The 14,366-nt window shown below is 43.1% G+C and overlaps 1 protein-coding gene across 10 annotated transcripts in view; it reads left to right on the top strand.

The window, feature by feature from the left end:
* Positions 1 to 14,366, top strand: part of atp2b2 (ATPase plasma membrane Ca2+ transporting 2) — a 212,181-nt gene that overhangs the window by 83,838 nt on the left and 113,977 nt on the right. For all 10 annotated transcript variants that reach the window (XM_045705378.1, XM_045705371.1, XM_045705370.1 and 7 more), the window contains exons 4-5: positions 9,232 to 9,489; positions 10,513 to 10,638. In XM_045705378.1, coding sequence (XP_045561334.1) covers positions 9,232 to 9,489; positions 10,513 to 10,638 — 384 coding nt within the window. The remainder of the gene's footprint in view (positions 1 to 9,231; positions 9,490 to 10,512; positions 10,639 to 14,366) is intronic.

Raw genomic sequence — 14,366 nt, 5'->3', positions numbered from 1 at the left:
GCCTGCCAAATGAGTTCTGTTATACTCACAGACACCATTCAAACAGTTTTAGAAAATTTAGGGTGTTTTCTATCCATATGTAATAAGTATATGCATATTCTAGTTACTGGGTAGGAGTGGTAACCAGATTAAATCGGGTATGTTTTTTTATCCAGCCGTGTCAATACTGCCCCCTAGCCCTAACAGGTTAACCTGTTACCCACTTGTCCTTCAGACAAGGAGGTGACTGAAAATACTGTTGTGTTGTTTGATGCAAGAAACCACTTTACCCACAATCAACAAATGACTGTTTTTAGAGTTACTATAACTCTATTACTAATCGAATCTATAAATAGAGTTGTAATGTTTTTATTGTAAGGGAAATGAAAATAGATTGTAGGCCTAGATTTATTTCTAGGACTTTTATAGAATTATACAGAACATATCCTTGACTATCTAAACAAATAACTATTGTTGTTATTATTTTTTTTTTACATGATGTCATGACGTTGGCCTGTGGGTAAAGTTTATGACCCCCCCCCATAAATACCTTTCTCTCTACCCCTCTCTGAATCTACTGAAGGACCTGAATAGCCTGTGTTAAATATAGAGAGTCTGGGAACATCAAACAAATGGGGAAAGGTACCACATATTTTGTTAATAAAACCAGTTGGAAATATGCTTGGGAACGTAATGAGTATGTATGTCAGTTCGGTTGTCATCTGAGACATTATGACTGATGACAGGACGACATAAACTGTATCTGAGAAAGTATACACCCTCTAGTTATCAGAGTCACATGGAATTGTTATGCAATTGAAATGTTTGATATTGAAAATGTTTGTTAGGAGATGAAATGTAATTTTAGCTTCCGAATGAGAGATTTGGGTTTTCATAAGGAAAGTGCCCTGCTCGATCAGTAACCCAACCCTGTGAAGAGACAGGGGTTATAAACGATGAAACACCTCCCTCCCCCTCTCCACTATATAATCCTTTGACGAAAAGATAACCAGGTTGTTCCAGTACGGGAGGTCTGCAGCCTCTACGTTAGAAGGACACACATGTCAAGAACAGAACTAAGCCAACCTCGGCGTGAGCTCTGGTATGAACTGGTATAAACTTTGAGCTTATTCACTACAGAAGTGCTACTTCCTAGCCGTTGAGTTAGCAGCGGTCGCTGCTTACGTGGGCTAGGAAAGGACGGACGACGGATCCAGTCTAAGAGACGGACGAAGATACCACCACGTATCCAATTTACCACCAGAGACATTCTTCCGAGTACAGGAAGATCTGTTGGCCAACCCGGCCAGCATCTACGACCAATCTACCGAAGCGCAGCTCAGAGTAAATATTTATTGCATTTTCCTTTTCCAAATGGGCGGTAATTTAGAATGCATAGGATAATGTATTTACGATAGCATAGCTGCTGTTTCTTTGTTTCTAAATCTTCCCGCTCTTTCATTCAAGCCCAACCCCCTTTCCTTTGTGTAACCAGCCGTCATATCTGTTCCGTCTACCGGGACGTTTTCTGTATGACATCATTTGTATTCTGTGTATTTGTAATTCTGTGTGATTAGTTAGGTATTTAGTAAATAAATAATTAAACCCAATTTTGTATTGCTGATTCAACTTGTTAGCCAGGGTTCGTGAAGATAGCCAAGAATTTACAACTTTCATTATGAGACTGAAAATAAGACAAGGGTTAATGTTGACTGCTATCGATGTAAAATATTACAAAGTATTTTAAGAGTTTATTCGGAAGATAACAGCTCTATAAACGTTCTTCCGTGGTGCCCCGACTTTCTAGTTAATTACATTTACATGATTAGCTTAATCAGGTAATATTAATTACAGAGAAATCATTTTATAAGTTAGCATGTCATATCACTTAATCCGGCATAGCCAAAGACACGACAATGAATATATTTCCAATAATATTTCTTCATGCAATTCATTCTTTATAAGAGTTTATGCACTATTTAACAACAGTTAGTGCTTATGTTTGCTGCACCTTGCAGGTTGGTATGCATTCTGATTGCATATGCTAAAGGAGAAATATTCTCTAGCGGGTACTGATAGGCTGAAAGGCCAGGCGGGAGTGTTAAAGAATGGATAACTGGAAATAAAAATGACATAATATGATCTGTGTGCCAAAAGACTACACCGACTCTCCCGAATCTAGCTAGGAGTCCTCCCACCGAAGGCCCGACTTCCTGCCTTTATCCAAAACACTTGCACACTTGCCACAGTACAATGAATGGACAAGAGCAGTGGAGGCTTCTGAGGGGAAAACAGCTCATAATAATGTCTGGAATGGCGTAAATGGAATGGTATCAAACACTTGAAAACGATGTGTTTGTTACCATTCCATGTACTCCATTCCGGGCCATTATTATGAGCAGTCAACCCCTCAGCAGTCTCCACTGGGCAAGAGGGGGAGCCATAAACTAAGGTACACTAAAAACAAAGGAATTAATCTCTTTTAGGTAGGTATAAATCATAAAGTATATACAGTTGAAGTCAGATGTTTACATACACCTTAGCCAAATACATCTAAACTCAGTTTATCACAATTCCTGACATTTAATCAGAGTAAAAAGTCCCTGTTTTATAGGTCAGTTAGGATCACCACTTTATTTTAAGAATGTGAAATGTCAGAATAATAGTAGAGAGAATGATTTATTTCAGCTTTTATTTCTTTCATCAGATTCACACACTTAGTGTGTTGTGAAATTTGTTATGGATGTATTGTAATGTTTTTTAAGTTGTATAAATGCCTTAATTTTGCTGGACCCCAGGAAGAGTACATTTACATTTACATTTAAGTCATTTAGCAGACGCTCTTATCCAGAGCGACTTACAAATTGAGTAGCTACTGCCTTGGCAGGAACTAATGGGGATCCATAATAAACCCCAGGAAGAGTAGCTGCTGCCTTGACAGGAACTAATGGGGATCCATAATAAACCCCCGGAAGAGTAGCTGCTGCCTTGGCAGGAACTAATGGGGATCCATAATAAACCCCAGGAAGAGTAGCTGCTGACTTGGCAGGAACTAATGGGGATCCATATTAAACCCCAGGAAGAGTAGCCGCTGACTTGGCAGGAACTAATGGGGATCCATAATATATACAAATATCAACAGAATGAAATGTCTGCCTCCCTGGATGTGGCAGGGCCATAGATCAACAGAATGATGAAATGAAATGAAAATGAAAATGAAATGTTTGAAATGTATGTATTCATTACTGTAAGTCGCTCTGGATAAGAGCGTCTGCTAAATGACTAAAATGTAGATGTAAAATGAAATGTCTTTCTCCCTGGACGTGGCAGGGCCATATATCACCAGAATGAAATGTCTGCCTCCCTGGACGTAGCAGGGCCATATACCAACAGAATGAAATGTCTGCCTCCCTGGATGTAGCAGGGCCATATACCAACAGAATGAAATGTCTGCCTCCCTGGACGTAGCAGGGCCATATACCACCAGAATGAAATGTCTGCCTCCCTGGACGTAGCAGGGCCATATACCACCAGAATGAAATGTCTGCCTCCCTGGACGTAGCAGGGCCATATACCAACAGAATGAAATGTCTGCCTCCCTGGATGTGGCAGGGCCATAGATCAACAGAATGAAATGTCTGCCTTCCTGGATGTGGCAGGGCCATATATCAACAGAATGAGCGTTATATACTATATATACAAAAGTATGTGGACACCCCTTCAAATTAGTGGATTTGTCCCTGACAGGTGTTTAAATCGAGCACACAGCCATGCAATTTACCAGTGACTTTCCATGTGGCACCATCATAGGATCATCATTGTGGTATAAGTATTCAGAGCCTTTGCTCTGAAACATGAAATTGAGCTCAGGTGCATCCTGTTTCCATTGATCATCCCTGAGATGTTTCTACAACTTGATTGGAGTCCACCTGTGGTAAATTAAATTCATTGGACATGATTTGGAAAGGCACACACCTGTCTATATAAGGTCCCACAGTTGACAGTACATGTCAGAGCAAAAACCAAGCCATGAGGTTGAAAGAATTGTCCGTAGAGCTCTGAGACAGGATTGTGTCGAGGCACAGATCTGGGGAAGGGTACCAAACCATTTCTGCAGCATTGAAGGTCCCCAAGAACACAGTGGCCTCCATCATTCTTAAATGGAAGAAGTTTGGAACCACCAAGACTCTTCCTAGAGCTGGCCGTCCGGCCAAACTGAGCAATCAGGGCAGAATGGCCTTGGTCGGGGAGGTGACCAAGAACCCGATGGTCACACTGACAGAGCTCTAGAGTTCCTCTGTGGAGATGGGAGAACCTTTCAGAAGGACAACCATCTCAGCAGCACTCCACCAATCAGATCTTTATGGTAGAGTGGCCAGACAGAAGCCACTCCTCAGTAAAAGGCACATGACAGCATGCTTGGAGTTTGCCAAAAGGCACCTAAAGACTCTCAGACCATGAAGAACAAGATTCTCTGGTCTGATGAAACCAAGATTGAACTCTTTGGGCTGAATGACAAGCGTCACCTCTGGAGGAAACCTGGCACCATCTCTACAGTGAAGCATGGTGGTGGCAGCATCGTTCTGTGGGGATGTTTTTCAGTGGCAGGCACTGAGAGACTAGTCAGGATCGAGTGAAAGATTAACGGAGCAAAGTACTGTCACAAAATCCTTCGTTGTGTTGCAGGGAAGACCAAAATGTGCTACACCCTCCCTCCCCAACCCACCTATCCTGGAGGTGGCTCAGGTGCAGGACGTGGACCTTGCTCCACCCTCGGCGTCGCCCACTTCGGTGGCGCCGATAGCTGCGCCAGGCAGACGGACCCCTCGGGCTGGGCCGGAGGACAGGAGGGCCCCTCGGGCTGGCCCGGAGGACAGGAGGGCCCCTCGGGCTGGCCCGGAGGACAGGAGGGCCACTCGGGCTGGGCCGGAGGACAGGAGGGCCACTCGGGCTGGGCCGGAGGACAGGAGGGCCCCTCGGGCTGGCCCGGAGGACAGGAGGGCCCCTCGGGCTGGCCCGGAGGACAGGAGGGCCCCTCGGGCTGGCCCGGAGGACAGGAGGGCCACTCGGGCTGGGCCGGAGGACAGTCTGGCCACTCCGGCAGTTCAGCGCAGTCTGGCCACTCCGGCAGTTCAGCGCAGTCTGGCCACTCCGGCAGTTCAGCGCAGTCTGGCCACTCCGGCAGTTCAGCGCAGTCTGGCCACTCCGGCAGTTCAGCGCAGTCTGGCCACTCCGGCGACTGTTGACTGGCGGGCAGCTCCGACGACTGTTGACTGGCGGGCAGCTCAGACGACTGTTGACTGGCGGGCAGCTCAGACGACTGTTGACTGGCGGGCAGCTCCGGCGACTGTTGACTGGCGGGCAGCTCCGGCGACTGTTGACTGGCGGGCAGCTCCGGCGACTGTTGACTGGCGGGCAGCTCCGGCGACTGTTGACTGGCGGGCAGCTCCGGCGACTGTTGACTGGCGGGCAGCTCCGGCGACTGTTGACTGGCGGTCAGCTCCGGCGACTGTTGACTGGCGGTCAGCTCTGGCGACTGTTGAGTGGCGAGGCTGGGCTGACGCACTAGACTCCTGATGCGTGGGGCTGGTACTGGATGTGCCAGCCTGGAGACACGCACCTCCATGCTAGTGCGTCTAGCGGGAAACACCGGACCGAAAGGGCGCACTGGCGGTCTTGAGCGCAGGGTTGGCATCACCCCTTCCGGCTCGATGCCTACTTCGCCCTTGCACATGCGGGGCGCTGGTACCTTGCCTACCGGCCTGAAAATCCCAGGCCTCACCACAGCCCCAACCCCAAAGCACGGGACCTGTCCAGTCTGCCCTACAAGGGTACGGGGAGCTGGCCTGGGGCTGTAATCTCGCCCCGCCAAATAGCCCTTGTGCCCCCCCCTAAAAAATTATTGGGGCTGCCTCTCGGGTTCTACCTGCCTCCCAGGCAGGTTGTCACAGTGGACCCGCAACTGCTCCCATGTCCAGTCAATCCTCTCCGTCAACACCTCCAGCGACCAGGAATCCAGCACCTCCCAAGCGCGCTGCTTCCAACATTCCTCCCTCACTTGCCTCTGTCCTCTTCTCCGCTGCTTGGTCCTTTGGTGGTGGGTAGTTCTGTCACAAAATCCTTCGTTGTGTTGCAGGGAAGACCAAAATGCAGAGGAGTTGTGGATACTCATATTTTAATTAACAAAAAAAGAGTAAAGCATCCACTTGACAAAACAATAAATGATAACCACAACACTAAACAGTTTTGCAGGCTCACCAATGCAGTGCAAAAACAACTACCCACCAAACCAAGTGACAAACATACTCCTACATATATGACTCCCAATCAGGAACAACGATCCCCAGCTGTTCCTGATCAGGAGTCACAAGACCAACACAGAACAATCACACACACAAGACTGCCACGTCCTGACCCCAAAACTACTACAACAGCTCCATCTGCTGGTCAGGACGTGACAAGTACAGAGAGATCATTGATGAAAACCTGCTCCAGATCGCTCAGGACCTCAGACTGGGTCTAAGGTTCACGTTCAAACAGGGCAATGACCCTAAGCACACAGCCAAGGCAGTGCGGGATTGGCTTTGGGACAAGTCTCTAAATGTCCTTCGATGGCCCAGCCAGAGCACGGACTTGAACCTGATCGAACATCTCTGGAGAGACTTGAAAATAGCTGTGCAGCAACACTCTCCATTCAACCTGACAGAGCTTGAGTGGATCTGCAGAGATATTACTGTACTGTTGGAGCTAGAAACACAAGCGTTAGATATTACTGTACTGTTGGAGCTAGAAACACAAGCATTAGGTATTACTGTTGGAGCTAGAAACACAAGCATTAGATATTACTGTACTGTTGGAGCTAGAAACACAAGCATTAGATATTACTGCACTGTTGGAGCTAGAAACACAAGCATTAGGTATTACTGTACTGTTGGAGCTAGAAACACAAGCATTATGTATTACTGTACTGATGGAGCTAGAAACACAAGCATTAGATATTACTGTACTGTTGGAACTAGAAACACAAGCATTATATATTACTGTACTGTTGGAGCTAGAAACACAAGCATTAGGTATTACTGATGGAGCTAGAAACACAAGCATTAGATATTACTGTACTGATGGAGCTAGAAACACAAGCTTTAGGTATTACTGTACTGTTGGAGCTAGAAACACAAGCATTATATATTACTGTACTGTTGGAGCTAGAAACACAAGCATTAGGTATTACTGATGGAGCTAGAAACACAAGCATTAGGTATTACTGTACTGTTGGAGCTAGAAACACAAGCATTATATATTACTGTACTGTTGGAGCTAGAAACACAAACATTAGATATTACTGTACTGTTGGAGCTAGAAACACAATCATTAGGTATTACTGAACTGTTGGAGCTACTGTAGAAACACAAGCATTAGATATTACTGTTGGAGCTAGAAACACAAGCATTAGATATTACTGTACTGTTGGAGCTACTGTAGAAACACAAGCATTAGATATTACTGTTGGAGCTAGAAACACAAACATTAGGTATTACTGAACTGTTGGAGCTAGAAACACAATCATTATATATTACTGTACTGTTGGAGCTAGAAACACAAACATTATATATTACTGTACTGTTGGAGCTAGAAACACAATCATTATATATTACTGTACTGATGGAGCTAGAAACACAAGCATTAGGTATTACTGATGGAGCTAGAAACACAAGCATTATATATTACTGTACTGTTGGAGCTAGAAACACAAACATTAGGTATTACTGTACTGTTGGAGCTAGAAACACAAGCATTAGATATTACTGTACTGTTGGAGCTACTGTAGAAACACAAGCATTAGGTATTACTGAACTGTTGGAGCTACTGTAGAAACACAAGCATTAGGTATTACTGTACTGTTGGAGCTAGAAACACAAGCATTAGATATTACTGTACTGTTGGAGCTAGAAACACAAGCATTAGGTATTACTGTACTGTTGGAGCTAGAAACACAAGCATTATATATTACTGTACTGTTGGAGCTATAAACACAAACATTAGGTATTACTGTACTGTTGGAGCTAGAAACACAAGCATTAGGTATTACTGTACTGATGGAGCTAGAAACACAAGCATTAGGTATTACTGTACTGTTGGAGCTAGAAACACAAGCATTATATATTACTGTACTGTTGGAGCTAGAAACACAAGCATTAGATATTACTGTACTGTTGGAGCTAGAAACACAAGCATTAGGAATTACTGTACTGTTGGAGCTAGAAACACAAGCATTAGATATTACTGTACTGATGGAGCTAGAAACACAAGCATTAGGTATTACTGTACTGTTGGAGCTAGAAACACAAGCATTATATATTACTGTACTGTTGGAGCTAGAAACACAAGCATTAGGTATTACTGATGGAGCTAGAAACACAAGCATTAGATATTACTGTACTGATGGAGCTAGAAACACAAGCATTAGGTATTACTGTACTGTTGGAGCTAGAAACACAAACATTAGATATGACTGTACTGTTGGAGCTAGAAACACAAACATTAGATATTACTGTACTGTTGGAACTAGGAATTCTATGTATTGGCCAGTGAGAGGCTTTGTAGCCACCGGTCGGCCATATTGGCACTTTCCAGAAGAATCAGTACTCCACAGTATTTCAATTAATATTACATGTATTTAAGTATTTTGTTGTTGTAATGGGTGACAGTTACATTAGTACTTTCTCAAATTATACTTTAAGGAATATCTTTTTTTAAATATTTGTTCATTTCATAAGTGGTATGTTCAGCTCACATACTGTAATAAGGTGTCTGTAATAGAATCAACATGGCAACAACAAATGTAGGCATAAATAAATGTGTTTCTACACCTTCTAAAATATGTTTTACAACGGTGGAGGAGTGCCAAGATGGAGGTGCAGTAGTTTCAAAACAGGCTGTCAAAACTTTCTGTCATCTAGTGAATATATAAATAATTTGTGTGTATGTGTGTGCACATGTGTACATGATGCAAGTTTATTCATCCAGTCTATCACAGTAGATCAAAAGGTAATAAGAATCGGAATAAAGACCTGTCAAGGTATTTTTTTTCATCCAAAGGAAAATGTTAGATACAAAGCATTGAATAGTGGTTTTGAAATGTGTGTGTGTGCATCTAACCTCTCTCTCTCTCTCTCTCTCTCTCTCTCTCTCTCTCTCTCTCTCTCTCTCTCTCTCTCTCTCTCTCTCTCTCTCTCTCTCTCTCTCTCTCAGCCTGTGGGACAGCGGCGGCAGGTGCGGAGGACGAGGGTGAGGCCGAGGCCGGCTGGATAGAGGGAGCAGCCATCTTGCTGTCTGTAGTGTGTGTGGTGCTGGTGACGGCCTTCAACGACTGGAGCAAGGAGAAGCAGTTCAGAGGGCTGCAGAACCGCATCGAGCAGGAGCAGAAATTCCAGGTGGTCAGAGGTGCTCAGGTCATCCAGCTCCCTGTTGCTGGAATCGTGGTCGGGGACATCGCACAAATCAAGTATGGTACGTATGGATGCCATAGAGCAGGGCTGCCCAACCCTCTTCCTGGAGATCTACTGTCCTGTAGGTTTTCAGTCCAACCCTCTTCCTGGAGATCTACTGTCCTGTAGGTTTTCAGTCCAACCCTCTTCCTGGAGATCTACCGTCCTGTAGGTTTACAGTCCAACCCTCTTCCTGGAGATCTACTGTCCTGTAGGTTTTCAGTCCAACCCTCTTCCTGGAGATCTACTGTCCTGTAGGTTTTCAGTCCAACCCTCTTCCTGGAGATCTACCGTCCTGTAGGTTTACAGTCCAACCCTCTTCCTGGAGATCTACTGTCCTGTAGGTTTTCAGTCCAACCCTCTTCCTGGAGATCTACTGTCCTGTAGGTTTTCAGTCCAACCCTCTTCCTGGAGATCTACTGTCCTGTAGGTTTTCAGTCCAACCCTCTTCCTGGAGATCTACCGTCCTGTTAAGTTTAGTAGAAGAGAGAGATTTTCACGTTGAATGCTAACTTGCCTCAAAGACACATGGCTGGGAATCAGACAGGATGTTGATCATATACAGTATGATATATATTATCACAAAGACACATGGCTGGGAATCAGACAGGATGTTGATCATATACAGTATGATATATATTATCACAAAGACACATGGCTGGGAATCAGACAGGATGCTACTTACCGTGATCTGAATCTCTCAGCTGTAGACTTTTCTTTTTGCAATGTTATTTATGGAGTTTATAGCTGTAGTGTTATTAAATAAATATATGTCCTCCTGTCTGGATGCTACTCATCTGTTTCTGAGTCTCTGAACTGTTTTCTGTTTTGTTATTCTTTATTAAATGCATTTTATGACTGCGGTGTTATTAAACAGTATCTGTTTTCTGTTCTGTGTGAAGGTGACTGTGTTATAAAAGAGTATATGTTCTGTTGTTTTATTAAAATTGTATATTTTTGTTCTGTTGTTTTATTCAAATAGTATATTGTTTTGTTCTGTTGTTTTATTAAAATAGTATATATTTTTTGTTCTGTTGTGTTTTAGGTGACCTGCTTCCAGCGGATGGAGTATTGATACAGGGGAACGACCTGAAGATAGATGAGAGTTCACTAACAGGAGAGTCTGATCACGTCAAGAAAGCAGCCGACAGAGACCCGATGCTGCTGTCTGGTCAGTCAGTCATTTATTGTGATGTTACAGACGTCCTGTGTGGCTCAGAGTGGAGAGCTAGCAATGCCTGGTCGTGAGTTTGATACCTACTGAGAACACTGTACTACGATGTATACACATACTGTACTACGATGTATACACATACTGTACTACGATGTATACACATACTGTACTACGATGTATTCACATACTGTACTACGATGTATACACATACTGTACTACGATGTGTACACATACTGTACTACGATGTATATACATACTGTACTACGATGTATACACATACTGTACTACGACTATGATGTATTCACATACTGTACTACGATGTATTCACATACTGTACTACGATGTATACACATACTGTACTATGATGTATACACATACTGTACTACGATGTATACACATACTGTACTACGATGTATACACATACTGTACTACGATGTGTACACATACTGTACTACAATGTATACACATACTGTACTACGATGTATTCACATACTGTACTACGATGTATACACATACTGTACTACGATGTATTCACATACTGTACTACGATGTATACACATACTGTACTACAATGTATACACATACTGTACTACGATGTGTACACATACTGTACTACGATGTATATACATACTGTACTACAATGTATACACATACTGTACTACGACTATGATGTATTCACATACTGTACTACGATGTATTCACATACTGTACTACGATGTATACACATACTGTACTACGATGTATACACATACTGTACATTGATCTGGATTAAAAAAAACACACATACTGTACTACGATGTATACACATACTGTACTACGATGTATTCACACATACTGTACATTGATCTGGATAGAAAAAACACATATACTGTACTACGATGTATACACATACTGTACTACGATGTACACACATTCACATTGATCTGGATTAAAAGGGTCTGCTAAATGGAATAGACAGCGGTACTCCAGTACTATTTCAGAAGGTCCAGTCACACAAATCTCCTAGGTGGCGAAGGTCTGGATGGAGTAACACACCGCCCACGGGACAACCCGTGCGACCCCAAACTGTTCACGCCTCTCTTGTTGATGGAGAGAACATTTTGCAGTTTTAAATCGAATTTCTTATAATTCTACACATTTTGCAGTTTTAAATCGAATTTCTTATAATTCTACACATTTTGCATGGGGCAGATATTATTTTGATTGCAGTTTTTAAGCTAATTTCCTGCAATTCTACAAAATGTTCCATGTCTTATGTGTGTTTATATGATACTATGGGTCGAATACCTTTTTTTTTGGGGGGGGGGAGTAACTCGGGAGTATGGAGGCTCAAAGTATATAATTCAAATGGTTGTGGGTTTACTTTTCTGTCTTGTCCACAAACTGACTTGTATACCATGCATGGTTTCAGTAGGCCTTGTCTTGTCTATCTCAATCAATTCATCAAGTTACAACAGGATGACAGTTGTTCAATGGGAGAAACAGGGGTCATAATTCTTAGTTGAATATCAACAGAGAGAATCTGAAATGCACTTTGTTCTCTGTACTGGCTTTCTCTCTCTTCAATAGAGTTGACTCATATTGTGGAGGGAGGAATAATATGTTATATACTGGAAATGTATTATCTCTCTTTTTCTCTTTCTCCTTCTCCCCCTCCCTCTCTCTCTCTCTCTCTCTCTCTCTCTCTCTCTCTCTCTCTCTCTCCTTCTCCCCCTCTCTCTCTCTCTGTCCCTCTCTCCTTCTCCCCCTCTCTCTCTCTGCCCCTCTCTCCTTTTCTATCTATATATCTCCATCTCTTTCTCTCTCTCTCTCTCTCTCTCTCTTTCTCTCTCTCCTTCTCCCACCCTCTCTCTCTCTTTCTCTCTCTCTCTTCTTCTCCCCCCTCTCTCTCTCTCTGTCCCTCTCTCCTTTTCTATCTATATATCTCCATCTCTTTCTCTCTCTCTCTCTCTCTCTCTCTCTCTGTCTTTCTCTCTCTCTGTCTTTCTCTCTCTCGTCTCTCTCTCTCTGTCTCTCTCTCTCTCTCTTGCTCTGTCTTTCTCTCTTTCTCTTTCTCCCACTCTTTCTCCTGTTCTCCCTCTCTTTCTCTCTCTCCCGCTCTCCTCTCTCTCTTTCTCTTTCTCTCTCCCACTCTCCTCTCTCTCTCTTTCTCTCTCCCCCGCTCTCCTCTCTCTCTCTCTCTCTCCTTCTCTCTCTCTCTCCCTCTCTCTCTCTTATGTATGATGCTGTGTGTGTGGTATTATTTAAATACACAGTACAGTGCCTTGCAAAAGTATTCATCCCCCTTGGCGTTTTTCCTATTTTGATGCATTACAACCTGTAATTTAAATGGATTTTTATTTGGATTTCATGTTTTATTTTCATTTCACCTTTTTTTAACCAGGTAGGCCAGTTGAGAACAAGTCCTTTATTTAACCAGGTAGGCCAGTTGAGAACAAGTCCTTTATTTAACCAGGTAGGCCAGTTGAGAACAAGTCCTTTATTTAACCAGGTAGGCCAGTTGAGAACAAGTCCTTTATTTAACCAGGTAGGCCAGTTGAGAACAAGTCCTTTATTTAACCAGGTAGGCTAGTTGAGAACAAGTTCTCATTTGCAACTGCGACCTGGCCAAGATAAAGCATAGCAATTCGACACATACAACACAGAGTTACACATGGAATGAACAAAACATACAGTCAATAATACAGTAGAACAAAAGAAAACAAAAAGTCTATATACAGTGAGTGCAAATGAGGTAAGATAATGGAGGTAAGGCAATAAATAGGCCATGGTGGTGAAGTAATTACAATAAAGCAATGAAACACTGGAATTGTAGATGTGCAGAAGATGAATGTGCAAGTAGAGATACTGGGGTGCAAAGGAGCAAGATAAATAAATAAATACAGTATGGGGATGAGGTAGATTGGATGGGCTGTTTACAGATGGGCTATGTACAGGTGCAGTGATCTGTGAGCTGCTCTGACAGCTGGTGCTTAAAGCTAGTGAGGGAGATATGTGTTTCCAGCTTCAGTGATGTAATGGACATGTACAAAATAGTCCAAATTGGTGAAGTGAAATGAAACAAATAAAAAATAAACAAAATACAGAAAAGTAGTGTGTACATATTTACTTTGCTATGAAGCCCCTAAATAAGATCTGGTGCAACCAATTACCTTCAGAAGTCACATAATTAGTTAAATAAAGTCCACCTGTGTGCAATCTAAGTGTCACCTGATCTCAGTATATATACACCTGTTCTGAAAGGCCCCAGAGTCTGAAACACCACTAAGCAAGGGGCACCATGAAGACCAAAGAGCTCTCCAAACAGGTCAGGGACAAAGTTGTGGAGAAGTACAGATCAGGGTTGGGTTATAAAAAAATATCAGAAACTTTGAACATCCCACAGAGCACCATAAAATCCATTATTAAAAAATGGAAAGAATATGGCACTACAACAAACCTGCCAAGAGAGGGCCGCCCACCCTAACTCACGGACCAGGCAAGGAGGGCATTAATCAGATAGGCAACAAAGAGACCAAAGATAACCCTGAAGGAGCTGCTAAGCTCCACAGCGGAGATTGGAGTATCTGTCCATAGGACCACTTTAAGCCGTACACTCCACAGAACTGGGCTTTACGGAAGAGTGGCCAGAAAAAAAGACATTACTTAAAGAAAAAATAAGCAAACATGTTTGGTGTTCACCAAAAGGCATGTGGGAGACTCCCCAAACATATGGAAGAAGGTAC

Source organism: Salmo salar, chromosome ssa22, assembly GCF_905237065.1.
Source record: "Salmo salar chromosome ssa22, Ssal_v3.1, whole genome shotgun sequence".
In the NCBI taxonomy this organism is placed as follows: domain Eukaryota; kingdom Metazoa; phylum Chordata; class Actinopteri; order Salmoniformes; family Salmonidae; genus Salmo; species Salmo salar.
Note: the sequence above shows the minus strand (reverse complement) of the source record. Positions and strands in the feature narration are given on the sequence as shown.